Genomic DNA, 13,063 nt, shown 5'->3' on the forward strand with positions numbered 1-13,063 from the left:
GAGGAGAGGAGAGGAGAGGAGAGGAGAGGAGAGGAGAGGAGAGGAGAGGAGAGGAGAGGAGAGGAGAGGAGGAGGATGAGGAGGAGAGGAGTAGGAGGAGAGGAGGATGAGGAGAGGAGGAGGAGAGGGAGAGGAGTAGGAGGAGAGGAGGAGGAGAGGAGGATGAGGAGAAGAGGAAGAGGAGGATGAGGAGGAGGAGGAGGAGGAGGAGGAGGAGGAGGAAGAATACTTTATTAATCCTCAGGAGATTGGATTCTGCTGTATTCTCCTCCAATACACACACTAGGTTGTAGAGACTGGAGCAGTTCAGCCACAGTTCAGCCACAGTTCAGCACAGTGTCAAATGAACAGGTTACCTGAGGGTTGTCTTGTGGAGAGAGACTACATTCCCTCTCTCTTTCCCTCTCTCTCTCCCGCTCTCGTTCCCTCTCTCTCTCCCTCCGGTCCGGCAGGTCAGTTCCTCGCACTTCGATATAGTTCCCTTTCGCTGCCTTTGGAGTGTCAATGACCTCCTGTAGCTTGTACTGGTCCATCTCACAGGTCCCACCCTGGGGAAGGTAGGGCATCCGCGTGAGACTCTCCCCAGCCGAGAGCATCTGTTTCTGGGATAGCTGAGAGATGGACCCCCCTCCTCCTGTTCCTCCACCACCCTCCAGGTCAGCTCCGTATTTCAGCTCCATCAGGCTCTTCTGTATCTTTCCAATCTTCTTGTTCTTCTCGTCTCGCTGCCTCTTCTTCCTCAGGCAGTGGAACACGAAACTAGAAGAATAATATTTCATGAAACCATTTTTGAGATCCAATTTGATCATTAATCATTTTCTCATTTCAATTTTTTTTCGCATTTAATCATTGTGTTTGCCTCTGAACTCTCCATAATACCGTGACTAAACAACAGACTGCATTGGAATCTTGATGTTGTAAGTGCTGACTCTTTCTTCACTGTGGAAGACTAACCCCAGTATGAGGACCATGCTGAAGAGACTGCCCAGTATAGTCATGATGTAGTGGGTAGCAGAGGAGTCGTTGGAGGTCCTCTCCAGACCTGCCTTCCTCCCGGTGGAGATGGACAGACAGGTGTGGTTATAACGAAGCTGGTGTCTTATGGACACGACACAGTAGGTGTAGTCTGAGAGAGAGAGAGGAGAGAGAGAGTGGGAGAGAGAGAGAGAGAGGGGGAGAAGGGGGAGGGAGAGAGATAGAGAGGGAGGGAGGGGAAAGGGAGAGAGAGAGAGAGGGAGGGGAAAGGGAGAGAGAGAGGGAGGGGAAAGGGAGAGAGAGAGGGAGGGATGGAGAAGGTAGGGAGACAGGGAGGGACGGAAAGAGAGAGGGAGAGAGAGAGAGAGAGAGGGGGGGAGAGAGAGAGAGGGGGGAGGGAGAAGGGGTGGGAGAGAGGGAGAGAGAGAGAGGGGGGAGAGAGGGAGAGAGAGAGAGGGAGAGAGAGAGCGAGGGAGGGAGGGAGGGGAAAGGGAGAGAGAGAGAGAGAGGGAGGGGAAAGGGAGAGAGAGAGGGAGGGATGGAGAAGGTAGTGAGACAGGGAGGGATGGAGAGAGAGAGGGAGGGAGGGAGAGAGAGAGAGAGAGAGAGAGGGGAAAGGGTGGGAGAGAGAGAGAGGGAGAGAGAGAGAGAGAGAGAGAGAGAGAGTGAGAGAGAGGGGGGGAGAGAGGGAGGGAGGGGAAAGGGAGAGAGAGAGAGAGAGAGAGGGAGGGGAAAGGGAGAGAGAGAGGGAGGGATGGAGAAGGTAGGGAGACAGGGAGGGACGGAAAGAGAGAGAGAGGGGGAGAGAGAGAGAGAGAGAGAGAGAGACGGGGGAGGGAGAAGGGGGGAGAGAGGGACAGAGAGGGCGGGGGGAGAGAGGGAGAGAGAGAGAGGGAGGGGAAAGGGAGAGAGAGAGAGAGGGATGGGAAAGGGAGAGAGAGAGAGGGAGGGGAAAGGGAGAGAGAGAGGGAGGGATGGAGAGAGAGAGGGAGGGAGGGAGAGAGAGAGAGAGAGAGAGAGGGGGGAAAGGGTGGGAGAGAGAGAGAGAGAGAGGGAGAGAGAGAGAGAGAGGGAGAGAGAGAGAGAGAGAGAGAGAGAGAGAGAGAGAGAGAGAGAGAGGGGAAACGGAGAGAGAGAGAGGGAGGGAGAAGGGGAGGGAGAGAAAGAGAGAGCAACTTACATAACATTATATTGGCATATTAACTGCATAGGGTACTATATGGTGCCATTTAGTATGCAGACACTGTCTTATTGCTCTCTCTCTCTCACACACACACACACACACACACACACACACACACACACACACACACACACACACACACACACACACACACACACACACACACACACACACACACACACACACGCTGGTAGGGATGATTGAAACTATGTCCTACCGGTGTGGGCTTTCAGGTTGTTCAGTTCAAACTCTTCCTTGTGGTTCTTCAGGTTCTTTATGTCAGTGAAGAAGCTGTTGTTGTAGAGAACCAGGATGTACATCTTACTGAAGGGGTGAGGGATCTGGACCGAGATCACTGCTGACGTGTGGGAGATCTAGAGAGGGACAGAGAGTAGGGAGTAGTGATCACTGCTGAGGTGTGGGAGATCTAGAGAGAGAGAGTAGGGAGTAGTGATCACTGCTGAGGTGTGGGAGATTTAGAGAGAGAGAGTAGGGAGTAGTGATCACTGCTGAGGTGTGGGAGATCTAGAGAGGGACAGAGAGTAGGGAGTAGTGATCACTGCTGAGGTGTGGGAGATTTAGAGAGAGAGAGTAGGGAGTAGTGATCACTGCTGAGGTGTGGGAGATCTAGAGAGGGACAGAGAGTAGGGAGTAGTCAGTGGACTGGACTCCAACCAACACACGTGATCGCCCTCTTTGACAACGTTCCAACAGGTCGAGACCCAAAAGGTACAGATTGGATGGTGCCATCCGGAACATTTCTAGCTAGCTGTGGATTGGCTTAAGGCACATTCTGAACTCTGTAACACACAAACACAATCCTTAGAGCCCGTAGGAACAGCTTCACCTGGGGGCTCACCTGTTTCACCTTCATACTAGGCTTGTTGTTCAGATCCGGGTAGGTGGGGCTGATGCTGATTGGGTCCTCCGGAGACATTCCAGAAGGGCAGTCGTCCAATCCGCAGGGAGAGTACGGTGGGAGGGTCGTAAACTCGGACTGAACAATGATGTTCGGAAAAGAGTTGCTCCCGTCGTCGGTACACACCTAAAATAACAACAATAATCATCATCATAATCCTCAAATAACCACAATAATCATCATCTTAATCCTAAAATAACAACAATAATCATCATCATAATCCTCAAATAACCACAATAATCATCATCTTAATCCTAAAATAACAACAATAATCATCATCTTAATCCTAAAATAACAACAATAATCATCATCTTAATCCTAAAAATAACCAGAACAATAATCATCATCTTAATCCTAAAATAACAACAATAATCATCATCTTAATCCTAAAAATAACCAGAACAATAATCATCATCTTAATCCTAAAATAACAACAATAATCATCATCTTAATCCTAAAAATAACCAGAACAATAATCATCATCTTAATCCTAAAAATAACCAGAACAATAATCATCATCTTAATCCTAAAATAACAACAATAATCATCATCTTAATCCTAAAAATAACCAGAACAATAATCATCATCTTAATCCTAAAAATAACCAGAACAATAATCATGCAAATATTTGTATAAAAGTAATCATAAAATCATAACAATAACAATAATTGATTTGTAAAGCTCATTTCCCACGCTCAATGAACGTAGAATATAACACGATGTAATGTGTTCTAACTGTTGATGAACGATATACCGTTACTATGACAACCTACTATGATGGCCTACGCTGTCTCAACACTCATACCAGATGTATTTCTGTATCTTTCAAGTTTACATATCTTGAAAACGTGATTGCTGACAAGCAAAACATTTTGGGACAATATCAACAACGGACAAATGAAACAAATACCAAAAGATAGTTCATTTTAGGGTGGGATTTTTAAAAATATTTTTTTTAATGATAATAATCATGATATGTTTTAGTCGCCACACCATATTGAGCATGTGCAGAGCGTTGCGTGTCGCAGGCATCCTGGGGTTCTGACTGAGGAGGCTGTAGCCTGAAAACCCGGCCGGAGTATCACACACCATCCTCTCATTGGTCCTGGTCGGGAACACGGTCACCAGTGTTTGGGTCAGAACAAGTTCAAGGCAGTCAATGTAGGAAGTCATTTTAATTTACATAAAAAAATGGGAAACACTTTTGAAATAAATAGTTTATACTTTTCAGTTTATTGACAAGTCATTGAAAATAGATTGAATTTTCAATTTTGCTTCAACTTGTGCTTTTTTACCTGTTGGGGAAGACTGCCAACCAGCGTAGAAATCCCAACAGCTCACAGGAGCAGTTGAACGGGTTGGTGTAGAGTTCACACGTCGTTAATCTACTGAGCCCCGTAAACAAGCCTCCGTCCAGCACCTGGATCCTGTTCATGGAGAGGTCAATGTTCTCTATGTTAGGACACTCCTCAAAGGTGTTGGGGGTGACTGCCTCGATCAGGTTGGCCTGTAGGTAGAGGTACTGCAGCTTCCCCAGCCCTCTGAGGATTCCCTCTGTTAGGTTCCTCAGACGGTTAAACCCCAACTGCAGCACCTGGGAGGAAAGATAAGGTAAGGTAAGAGAGGGTAAGGTAAGAGAGGGTAAGGTAAGAGAGGGTAAGGTAAGAGAGGGTAAGGTAAGAGAGGGTAAGGTAAGAGAGGGTAAGGTAGGAAAGGGTAAGGTAATGTGAGGTTAGGTAATGTGATGTAAGGTAACGTGAGATAAGGTAACGTGAGGTAATGTGAGGTAAGGTAACGTGAGATAAGGTAACGTGAGGTAAGGTAAGGTGAGGTAAGGTAACGTGAGGTAATGTGAGGTAAGGTAACGTGAGATAAGGTAACGTGAGGTAAGGTAACGTGAGGTAAGGTAAGGTGAGGTAAGGTAACGTGAGGTAACGTGAGGTAAGGTAAGGTAACGTGAGGTTAGGTAATGTGAGATAAGGTAACGTGAGGTAATGTGAGGTAAGGTAACGTGAGATAAGGTAACGTGAGGTAAGGTAACGTGAGGTTAGGTAATGTGAGGTAAGGTAATGTAAGGTAATGTGAGAAAGGTGATGTAAAGTAAGGTAACGTGAGATAAGGTAACGTGAGGTTAGATAATGTGAGAAAGGTGATGTAAGGTAAGGTAACGTGAGATAAGGTAACGTGAGGTAAGGTAACGTGAGGTAACGTGAGGTTAGGTAACGTGAGGTAAGGTAACGTGAGGTAAATTAACGTGAGGTTAGGTAATGTGAGGTAAGGTAACGTGAGGTAAGGTAAGGTAACGTGAGGAAATGTAACGTGAGGTAAGATAATGTGAGGTAAGGTAACGTGAGGTTAGGTAACGTGAGGTAAGGTAACGTGAGGTAACGTGAGGTTAGGTAACGTGAGGAAATGTAACGTGAGGTAAGATAATGTGAGGTAAGGTAACGTGAGGTAAGGTAACATGAGGTAAGGTAAGGTAACGTGGGGTAAGATAATGTGAGGTAAGGTAACGTGAGATAAGGTAACGTGAGGTTAGGTAACGTGAGGTAAGGTAACGTGAGGTTAGGTAACGTGAGGTAAGGTAACGTGAGGTAAGGTAACGTGAGGTAAGGTAACGTGAGGTAAGGTAACGTGAGGTAAGGTAACGCGAGGTTAGGTAACGTGAGGTAAGGAAAGGTAACGTGAGGTAAGGTAATGTGAGGTAAGGTAAGGTAACGTGAGGTAAGGTAACGTGAGGTAAGGTAACGTGAGGTAAGGTAATGTGAGGTAAGGTAATGTGAGGTGAGGTAAGGTAACGTGAGGTAGGGTAACGTGAGGTAAGGTAAGGTAATGTGAGGTAAGGTAACGTGAGGTAAGGTAAGGTGAGATTAGGTAAGGTAACGTGAGGTTAGGTAACGTGAGGTAAGGTAACGTGAGGTAAGGTAACGTGAGGTAAGGTAACGTGAGGTAAGGTAAGGTAACGTGAGGTTAGGTAATGTGAGGTAAGGTAACGTGAGGTAAGGTAACGTGAGGTAAGGTAAGGTAATGTGAGGTAGGGTAACGTGAGGTAAGGTAACGTGAGGTTAGGTAACGTGAGGTAAGGTAACGTGAGGTAAGGTAACGTGAGGTAAGGTAACGCGAGGTAAGGTAACGTGAGGTAACAAGAGGTAGGGTAACGTGAGGTAAGGTAAGGTAATGTGAGGTAAGGTAACGTGAGGTTAGGTAATGTGAGGTAAGGTAATGTGACGTGAGTTAGGTAAGGTGACGTGAGGTTAGGTAAGGTGACGTGAGTTAGGTAAGGTGACGTGAGTTAGGTAAGGTGACGTGAGTTAGGTAAGGTGACGTGAGGTTAGGTAAGGTGACGTGAGGTAAGGCAACATGAGGTAACGGGATTGAAGGTAATGTACCAAGTGGCACACTTCTTCCTACGTAGTTCACCAGAGCCCCAGGAATCACTGTGATGTTCAGGACCAACCTGTAGGTTGAACTGGGCCGAGAAGGCTCCATCCTCCACGTACGAGATCTCGTTCTTGGTGAGGTTGAGGTACGTCAGGTTCCCAAAGCGGCTGAGCGATGAGAAATGGATACTCTTGATCTTATTCTCGTTGAGCCTCAGGTCCACGATGGTGCTGTTCAAAGCAGACTTTATTTAAAGTGCATTTAAACTTGGAATAACACACTTTACAAAACAAACTGACGAAGGTCAACAGGTTGATACAGGTCTTTCTTTTCTTCAAAGGCAATTTACAGTAAAACATTCACATGACAACAAGTAAAACCTAACTAGAAGTAAACATAGATGAACAAAGGAAAATAAAACACACAGAACAGAATGCCTAAACAATGCCTTCTGCCTGGGGATGCAAAATTCCCGTAACTTTCCCAAGTTTCCCAGGTTAATTATAAAATCCTGGTTGGAATATTTCTGGAATGAGTTGGGAATAAGCAGGAAATGTGGGGAATCCAATTGAATCAAATGCGTTTAATCAAATGAAAATGAGAAAATTAATTCAAGAACAGTTAATGGGATAATAAAACATATTAATAACACTAATGATGTTTAATGAACCAAATAAAATCACTGATTAAAAAAAACCTATCTCTGCCATGGTTACCTGTTGATGTGGGCAGGGACCCTGGATCTCTGACATGGTTACCTGTTGATGTGGGCAGGGACCCTATCTCTGCCATGGTTACCTGTTGATGTGGGCAGGGACCCTGGATCTCTGCCATGGTTACCTGTTGATGTGGGCAGGGACCCTGGATCTCTGCCATGGTTACCTGTTGATGTGGGCAGGGACCCTGGATCTCTGCCATGGTTACCTGTTGATGTGGGCAGAGACCCTATCTCTGCCATGGTTACCTGTTGATGTGGGCAGGGACCCTGGATCTCTGCCATGGTTACCTGTTGATGTGGGCAGGGACCCTGGATCTCTGCCATGGTTACCTGTTGATGTGGGAAGGGACCCTATCTCTGCCATGGTTACCTGTTGATGTGGGCAGGGACCCTATCTCTGCCGTGGTTACCTGTTGATGTGGGCAGGGACCCTATCTCTGCCATGGTTACCTGTTGATGTGGGCAGGGACCCTGGATCTCTGCCATGGTTACCTGTTGATGTGGGCAGGGACCCTGGATCTCTGCCATGGTTACCTGTTGATGTGGGCAGGGACCCTATCTCTGCCGTGGTTACCTGTTGATGTGGGCAGGGACCCTATCTCTGCCGTGGTTACCTGTTGATGTGGGCAGGGACCCTATCTCTGCCATGGTTACCTGTTGATGTGGGCAGGAATCACTTCATATGGGGGCTGGTTCTTACCTGTTGATGTGGGCAGGGATCGCTTCATATGGGGGCTTGTTCTTTCTTACCTGTTGATGTGGGCAGGAATCGCTTCATATGGGGGCTGGTTCTTACCTGTTGATGTGGGCAGGGACCCTATCTCTGCCGTGGTTACCTGTTGATGTGGGCAGGGACCCTGGATCTCTGCCATGGTTACCTGTTGATGAGGGCAGGGACCCTGGATCTCTGCCATGGTTACCTGTTGATGTGGGCAGGGACCCTATCTCTGCCGTGGTTACCTGTTGATGTGGGCAGGGACCCTATCTCTGCCGTGGTTACCTGTTGATGTGGGCAGGGACCCTATCTCTGCCGTGGTTACCTGTTGATGTGGGCAGGGACCCTATCTCTGCCATGGTTACCTGTTGATGTGGGCAGGGACCCTATCTCTGCCGTGGTTACCTGTTGATGTGGGCAGGGACCCTATCTCTGCCATGGTTACCTGTTGATGTGGGCAGGAATCGCTTCATATGGGGGCTGGTTCTTACCTGTTGATGTGGGCAGGGATCGCTTCATATGGGGGCTTGTTCTTACCTGTTGATGTGGGCAGGAATCGCTTCATACGGGGGCTGGTTCTTACCTGTTGATGTGTGCAGGGAAAGCTTCATACGGGGGCTGTTTCTTACCTGTTGATGTGGGCAGGGAAAGCTTCATACGGGGGCTGTTTCTTACCTGTTTATGTGGGCAGGGAAAGCTTCATAAGGGGGCTGGTTCTTACCTGTTGATGTGGGCAGGGAAAGCTTCATAAGGGGGCTGGTTCTTACCTGTTGATGTGGGCAGGTATCGCTTCATACGGGGGCTGGTTCTGGCTGCAGATAGCCAACCACACGAAGCCCTTCTCTCCCTCAATCAGCCAACAGTCGCCCGTCACCGTGGGAAATTGGATGATTGACAGTAGGGCAAAGCCATAGAGGAAGGCAAACCAACCGGTCGCCGACAACGCCACCGAAACCCCGCCCACTCTGTTGTTAAACCCCGCCTCTCGGGGTTGTGTTGCCGTTCCGATGATGACGTCCATGTTGTTGATTATAGTTGTTTTTGTTTATTGTTTTTGTTTATTTATCCAGGTTAGCGTCACTGCGAGGAAGAGAAGTGTAAAGAATGATGATTGTTACTACAGTTCAACATGGATTAATAAAGTCTTCTCCTCTTCTAGTTGAACCTATCCAACGAGCACCTTGTGCCCTGTGACCTCCAGAGCTATACAGCCTTTGCCAATGTCAGCTCTCCACTGTGTCGTTAGTCCACCCGGCAGTAGAAGGCAGGGTTGGGTTGGAAGGAGAGAGTATTGTTGGCCCTTCCTAGTTTTTGTCTCAGGTTAGTCCCACACACAAAAAAGGAAGGTTTTAACAGGAACTCGTCTTTCTCTCAGGTTAGTCCCACACACAAAAAAGGAAGGTTTTAACAGGAACTCGTCTTTCTCTCAGGTTAGTCCCACACACAAAAAAGGAAGGTTTTAACAGGAACTCGTCTTTCTCTCAGGTTAGTCCGTAGGAAGGACACAACATCTTTTTCACTTGCGGACCCATTAGTTTTTTGGGGGAGATGGTCCTCTGATTGGTCTGGAGGAAGGATGGGTCCTCCTTTGATTGGTCGGGAGGAAGGATAGGTCCTCCTTTGATTGGTCCAGAGGAACGGAGAAGAGTTAGAGGGAAGTACCTTGACGTAGCTCATTGGACAGAGTCTCCACACCTTTTATTTATGCACTTGACTTGACAGATCAATCTGAGCCTCCATTTAGATTGACAGATCAATCTGAGCCTCCATTTAGATTGACAGATCAATCTGAGCCTCCATTTAGATTGACAGATCAATCTGAGCCTCCATTTACATTGAGAGATCAATCTGAGCCTCCATTTACATTGACAGATCAATCTGAGCCTCCATTTACATTGACAGATCAATCTGAGCCTCCATTTACATTGAGAGGTCAATCTGAGCCTCCATTTACATTGAGAGGTCAATCTGAGCCTCCATTTACATTGAGAGGTCAATCTGAGCCTCCATTTACATTGAGAGGTCAATCTGAGCCTCCATTTACATTGACAGATCAATCTGAGCCTCCATTTAGATTGACAGATCAATCTGAGCCTCCATTTACATTTCTGTTCATGTTTTCCACAGTGTGTGAGAGTCAGGGATGACGAGGACAACCTCTGGAGCTACATTTGTCTGTGGTTCTGGGGACTGTCGTCAGGGAGACGGCTGAGTATGGCTCTGTCCTTTTCCTCCCATCTGATTGGCTATTTCACCATTTGATGTTTGGTCTTCGGGAACCCTGATTGGATCTCTGTCTACTCTCGTGCCTCCTCATTGGTGGTTCATAGGTTGGCCAGAAACTGGAGAGAAAGGAGAGAGAGTAGGTCAGACAAACTTCAAAATGGTGGAAAAAAACAAATGAATGAGATCTTAAAAGGGAATACATGTTTTCCCCTCTACTGATGGACAACATCCTGACTTAACTTCAGAATCAGAAACAAGGTTTCCATATTGCTGTCCATCAATGACATCAACAAACACATTTAGTGATCTAAGAGAAATCTTGACAAATCGATGGGTAAATGTTGCCCTGGGTGTTGGTAGAATTTTATTTTAAATGAGTCCCAGCTGTAATGGCTGCCAAAGATGCTTCCGACAAGTAATAACTCTGGGGCTGCGAAGACATTCAGGACTTCTTCATTTATATATTATGTATTCATGATGTATTGATAAAAATAGAGATTTATAGGAAGTTAAACGTGAAGACCGTGCCGGAGGTGTGTAGACTTCAACTAGCGACTGTTCCTTCTTACAAAACATCAAGAACAACAAACTGCTGTACCATTACAGAGCATTAACCCGCATCCCCTTACAAGAAAACTCTTGAGTTTTCAACCAAAACCCATCAGAATCTTCATCTCTGGTGCTGTTACTAGGGACTAATCATCTCTGGTGCTGTTACTAGGGACTAATCATCTCTAGTGATGTCAATAGGGACTAACCTTCATCTCTGGTGCTGTTACTAGGGACTAATCATCTCTGGTGCTGTTACTAGGGACTAACCTTCATCTCTGGTGCTGTTACTAGGGACTAACCTTCATATCTGGTGCTGTTACTAGGGACTAATCATCTCTGGTGCTGTTACTAGGGACTAACCTTCATCTCTGGTGCTGTTACTAGGGACTAACCTTCATCTCTGGTGCTGTTAATAGGGACTAACCGTCATCTCTGGTGCTGTTACTAGGGACTAATCATCTCTGGTGCTGTTACTAGGGACTAATCATCATCTCTGGTGCTGTTACTAGGGACTAACCTTCATCTCTGGTGCTGTTACTAGGGACTAACCGTCATCTCTGGTGCCGTTACTAGGGACTAATCATCTCTGGTGCTGTTACTAGGGACTAATCATCATCTCTAGTGCTGTTACTAGGGACAAATCTTCATCTCTGGTGCTGTTACTAGGGACTAACCTTCATCTCTGGTGCTGTTACTAGGGACTAACCGTCATCTCTGGTGCTGTTACTAGGGACAAATCTTCATCTCTGGTGCTGTTACTAGGGACTAACCTTCATCTCTGGTGCTGTTACTAGGGACTAATCATCTCTGGTGCTGTTACTAGGGACTAATCATCTCTGGTGCTGTTACTAGGGACTAAACGTCATCGCTGGTGCTGTTACAAGGGACTAATCATCTTTAGTGCTGTTACTAGGGACTAATCATCTCTGGTGCTGTTACTAGGGACTAATCATCTCTGGTGCTGTTACTAGGGACTAACCTTCATCTCTGGTGCTGTTACTAGGGACTAACCTTCATCTCTGGTGCTGTTACTAGGGACTAACCTTCATCTCTGGTGATGTTGCTAGGGACTAATCATCTCTGGTGCTGTTACTAGGGACTAATATTCATCTCTGGTGATGTTACTAAGGACTAATCATCTCTAGTGATGTTACTAGGGACTCATCTTCATCTCTGGTGATGTTACTAAGGACTAATCATCTCTAGTGATGTTACTAGGGACTAACCTTCATCTCTGTTGATGTTACTAGGGACTAATCATCTCTGGTGCTGTTACTAGGGACTAACTTTCATCTCTAGTGCTGTTACTAAGGGCTAATCATCATCTCTGGTGCTGTTACTAGGGACTAATCATCTCTGGTGCTGTTACTAGGGACTAATCATCTCTGGTGATGTTACTAGGGACTAATCATCATCTCTGGTGCTGTTACTAGGGACTAATCATCTCTGGTGATGTCACAAGGGACTAATATTCATCTCTGGTGCTGTTACTAGGGACTAATCATCTATGGTGCTGTTACTAGGGACTAATCTTCATCTCTGGTGCTGTTACTAGGGACTAATCATCTCTGGTGCTGTTACTAGGGACTAATCTTCATCTCTGGTGCTGTTACTAGGGACTAATCATCTCTGGTGCTGTTACTAGGGACTAATCATCATCTCTGGTGCTGTTACTAGGGACTAACCATCATCTCTGGTGCTGTTACTAGGGACTAACCATCATCTCTGATGCCGTTACTAGGGACTAATCATCATCTCTGGTGCTGTTACTAGGGACTAACCTTAATCTCTGGAGCTGTTACTAGGGACTAATCTTCATCTCTGGTGCTGTTACTAGGGACTAATCATCTCTGGTGCTCTTACTAGGGACTAATCTTCATCGCTGGTGCTGTTACTAGGGACTAACCATCATCTCTGGTGATGTTACTAGGGACTAATCATCTCTGGTGATGTTACTAGGGACTAATCATCTCTGGTGATGTTACTAGGGACTAATCATAATCTCTGGTGCTGTTACTAGGGACTAACCATCATCTCTGGTGCTGTTACTGGGGACTAATCATCTCTGGTGCTGTTACTAGGGACTAATAATCATCTCTGGTGCTGTTACTAGGGACTAATCATCTTTGGTGCTGTTACTAGGGACTAACCTTCATCTCTGGTGCTGTTACTAGGGACTAACCGTCATCTCTGGTGCCGTTACTAGGGACTAATCATCTCTGGTGCTGTTACTAGGGACTAATCATCATCGCTAGTGCTGTTACTAGGGACAAATCTTCATCTCTGGTGCTGTTACTAGGGACTAACCTTCATCTCTGGTGCTGTTACTAGGGACTAACCGTCATCTCTGGTGCTGTTTCTAGGGACTAACCTTCATCTCTGGTGCTGTTACTA

At 46.4% G+C, this 13,063-nt stretch overlaps 1 protein-coding gene across 1 annotated transcript in view; it reads right to left on the reverse strand.

The window, feature by feature from the left end:
• LOC139394169 (protein ELFN1-like) overlaps positions 1-8,912 on the reverse strand; it is a 15,608-nt gene extending 6,696 nt beyond the window's left edge. Inside the window, exons 1-8 of the mRNA XM_071142209.1 lie at positions 8,659-8,912; positions 6,535-6,688; positions 4,373-4,671; positions 4,071-4,182; positions 3,018-3,203; positions 2,376-2,532; positions 955-1,126; positions 357-759 (exon numbers count right to left, since the gene is read on the reverse strand). Of these exons, the coding sequence (XP_070998310.1) occupies positions 357-759; positions 955-1,126; positions 2,376-2,532; positions 3,018-3,203; positions 4,071-4,182; positions 4,373-4,671; positions 6,535-6,688; positions 8,659-8,912 (1,737 nt within the window). The remainder of the gene's footprint in view (positions 1-356; positions 760-954; positions 1,127-2,375; positions 2,533-3,017; positions 3,204-4,070; positions 4,183-4,372; positions 4,672-6,534; positions 6,689-8,658) is intronic.
• Positions 8,913-13,063: the final 4,151 nt, after the last annotated feature.

This window comes from Oncorhynchus clarkii, unplaced genomic scaffold (assembly GCF_045791955.1).
Source record: "Oncorhynchus clarkii lewisi isolate Uvic-CL-2024 unplaced genomic scaffold, UVic_Ocla_1.0 unplaced_contig_9327_pilon_pilon, whole genome shotgun sequence".
In the NCBI taxonomy this organism is placed as follows: Eukaryota; Metazoa; Chordata; class Actinopteri; order Salmoniformes; family Salmonidae; genus Oncorhynchus; species Oncorhynchus clarkii.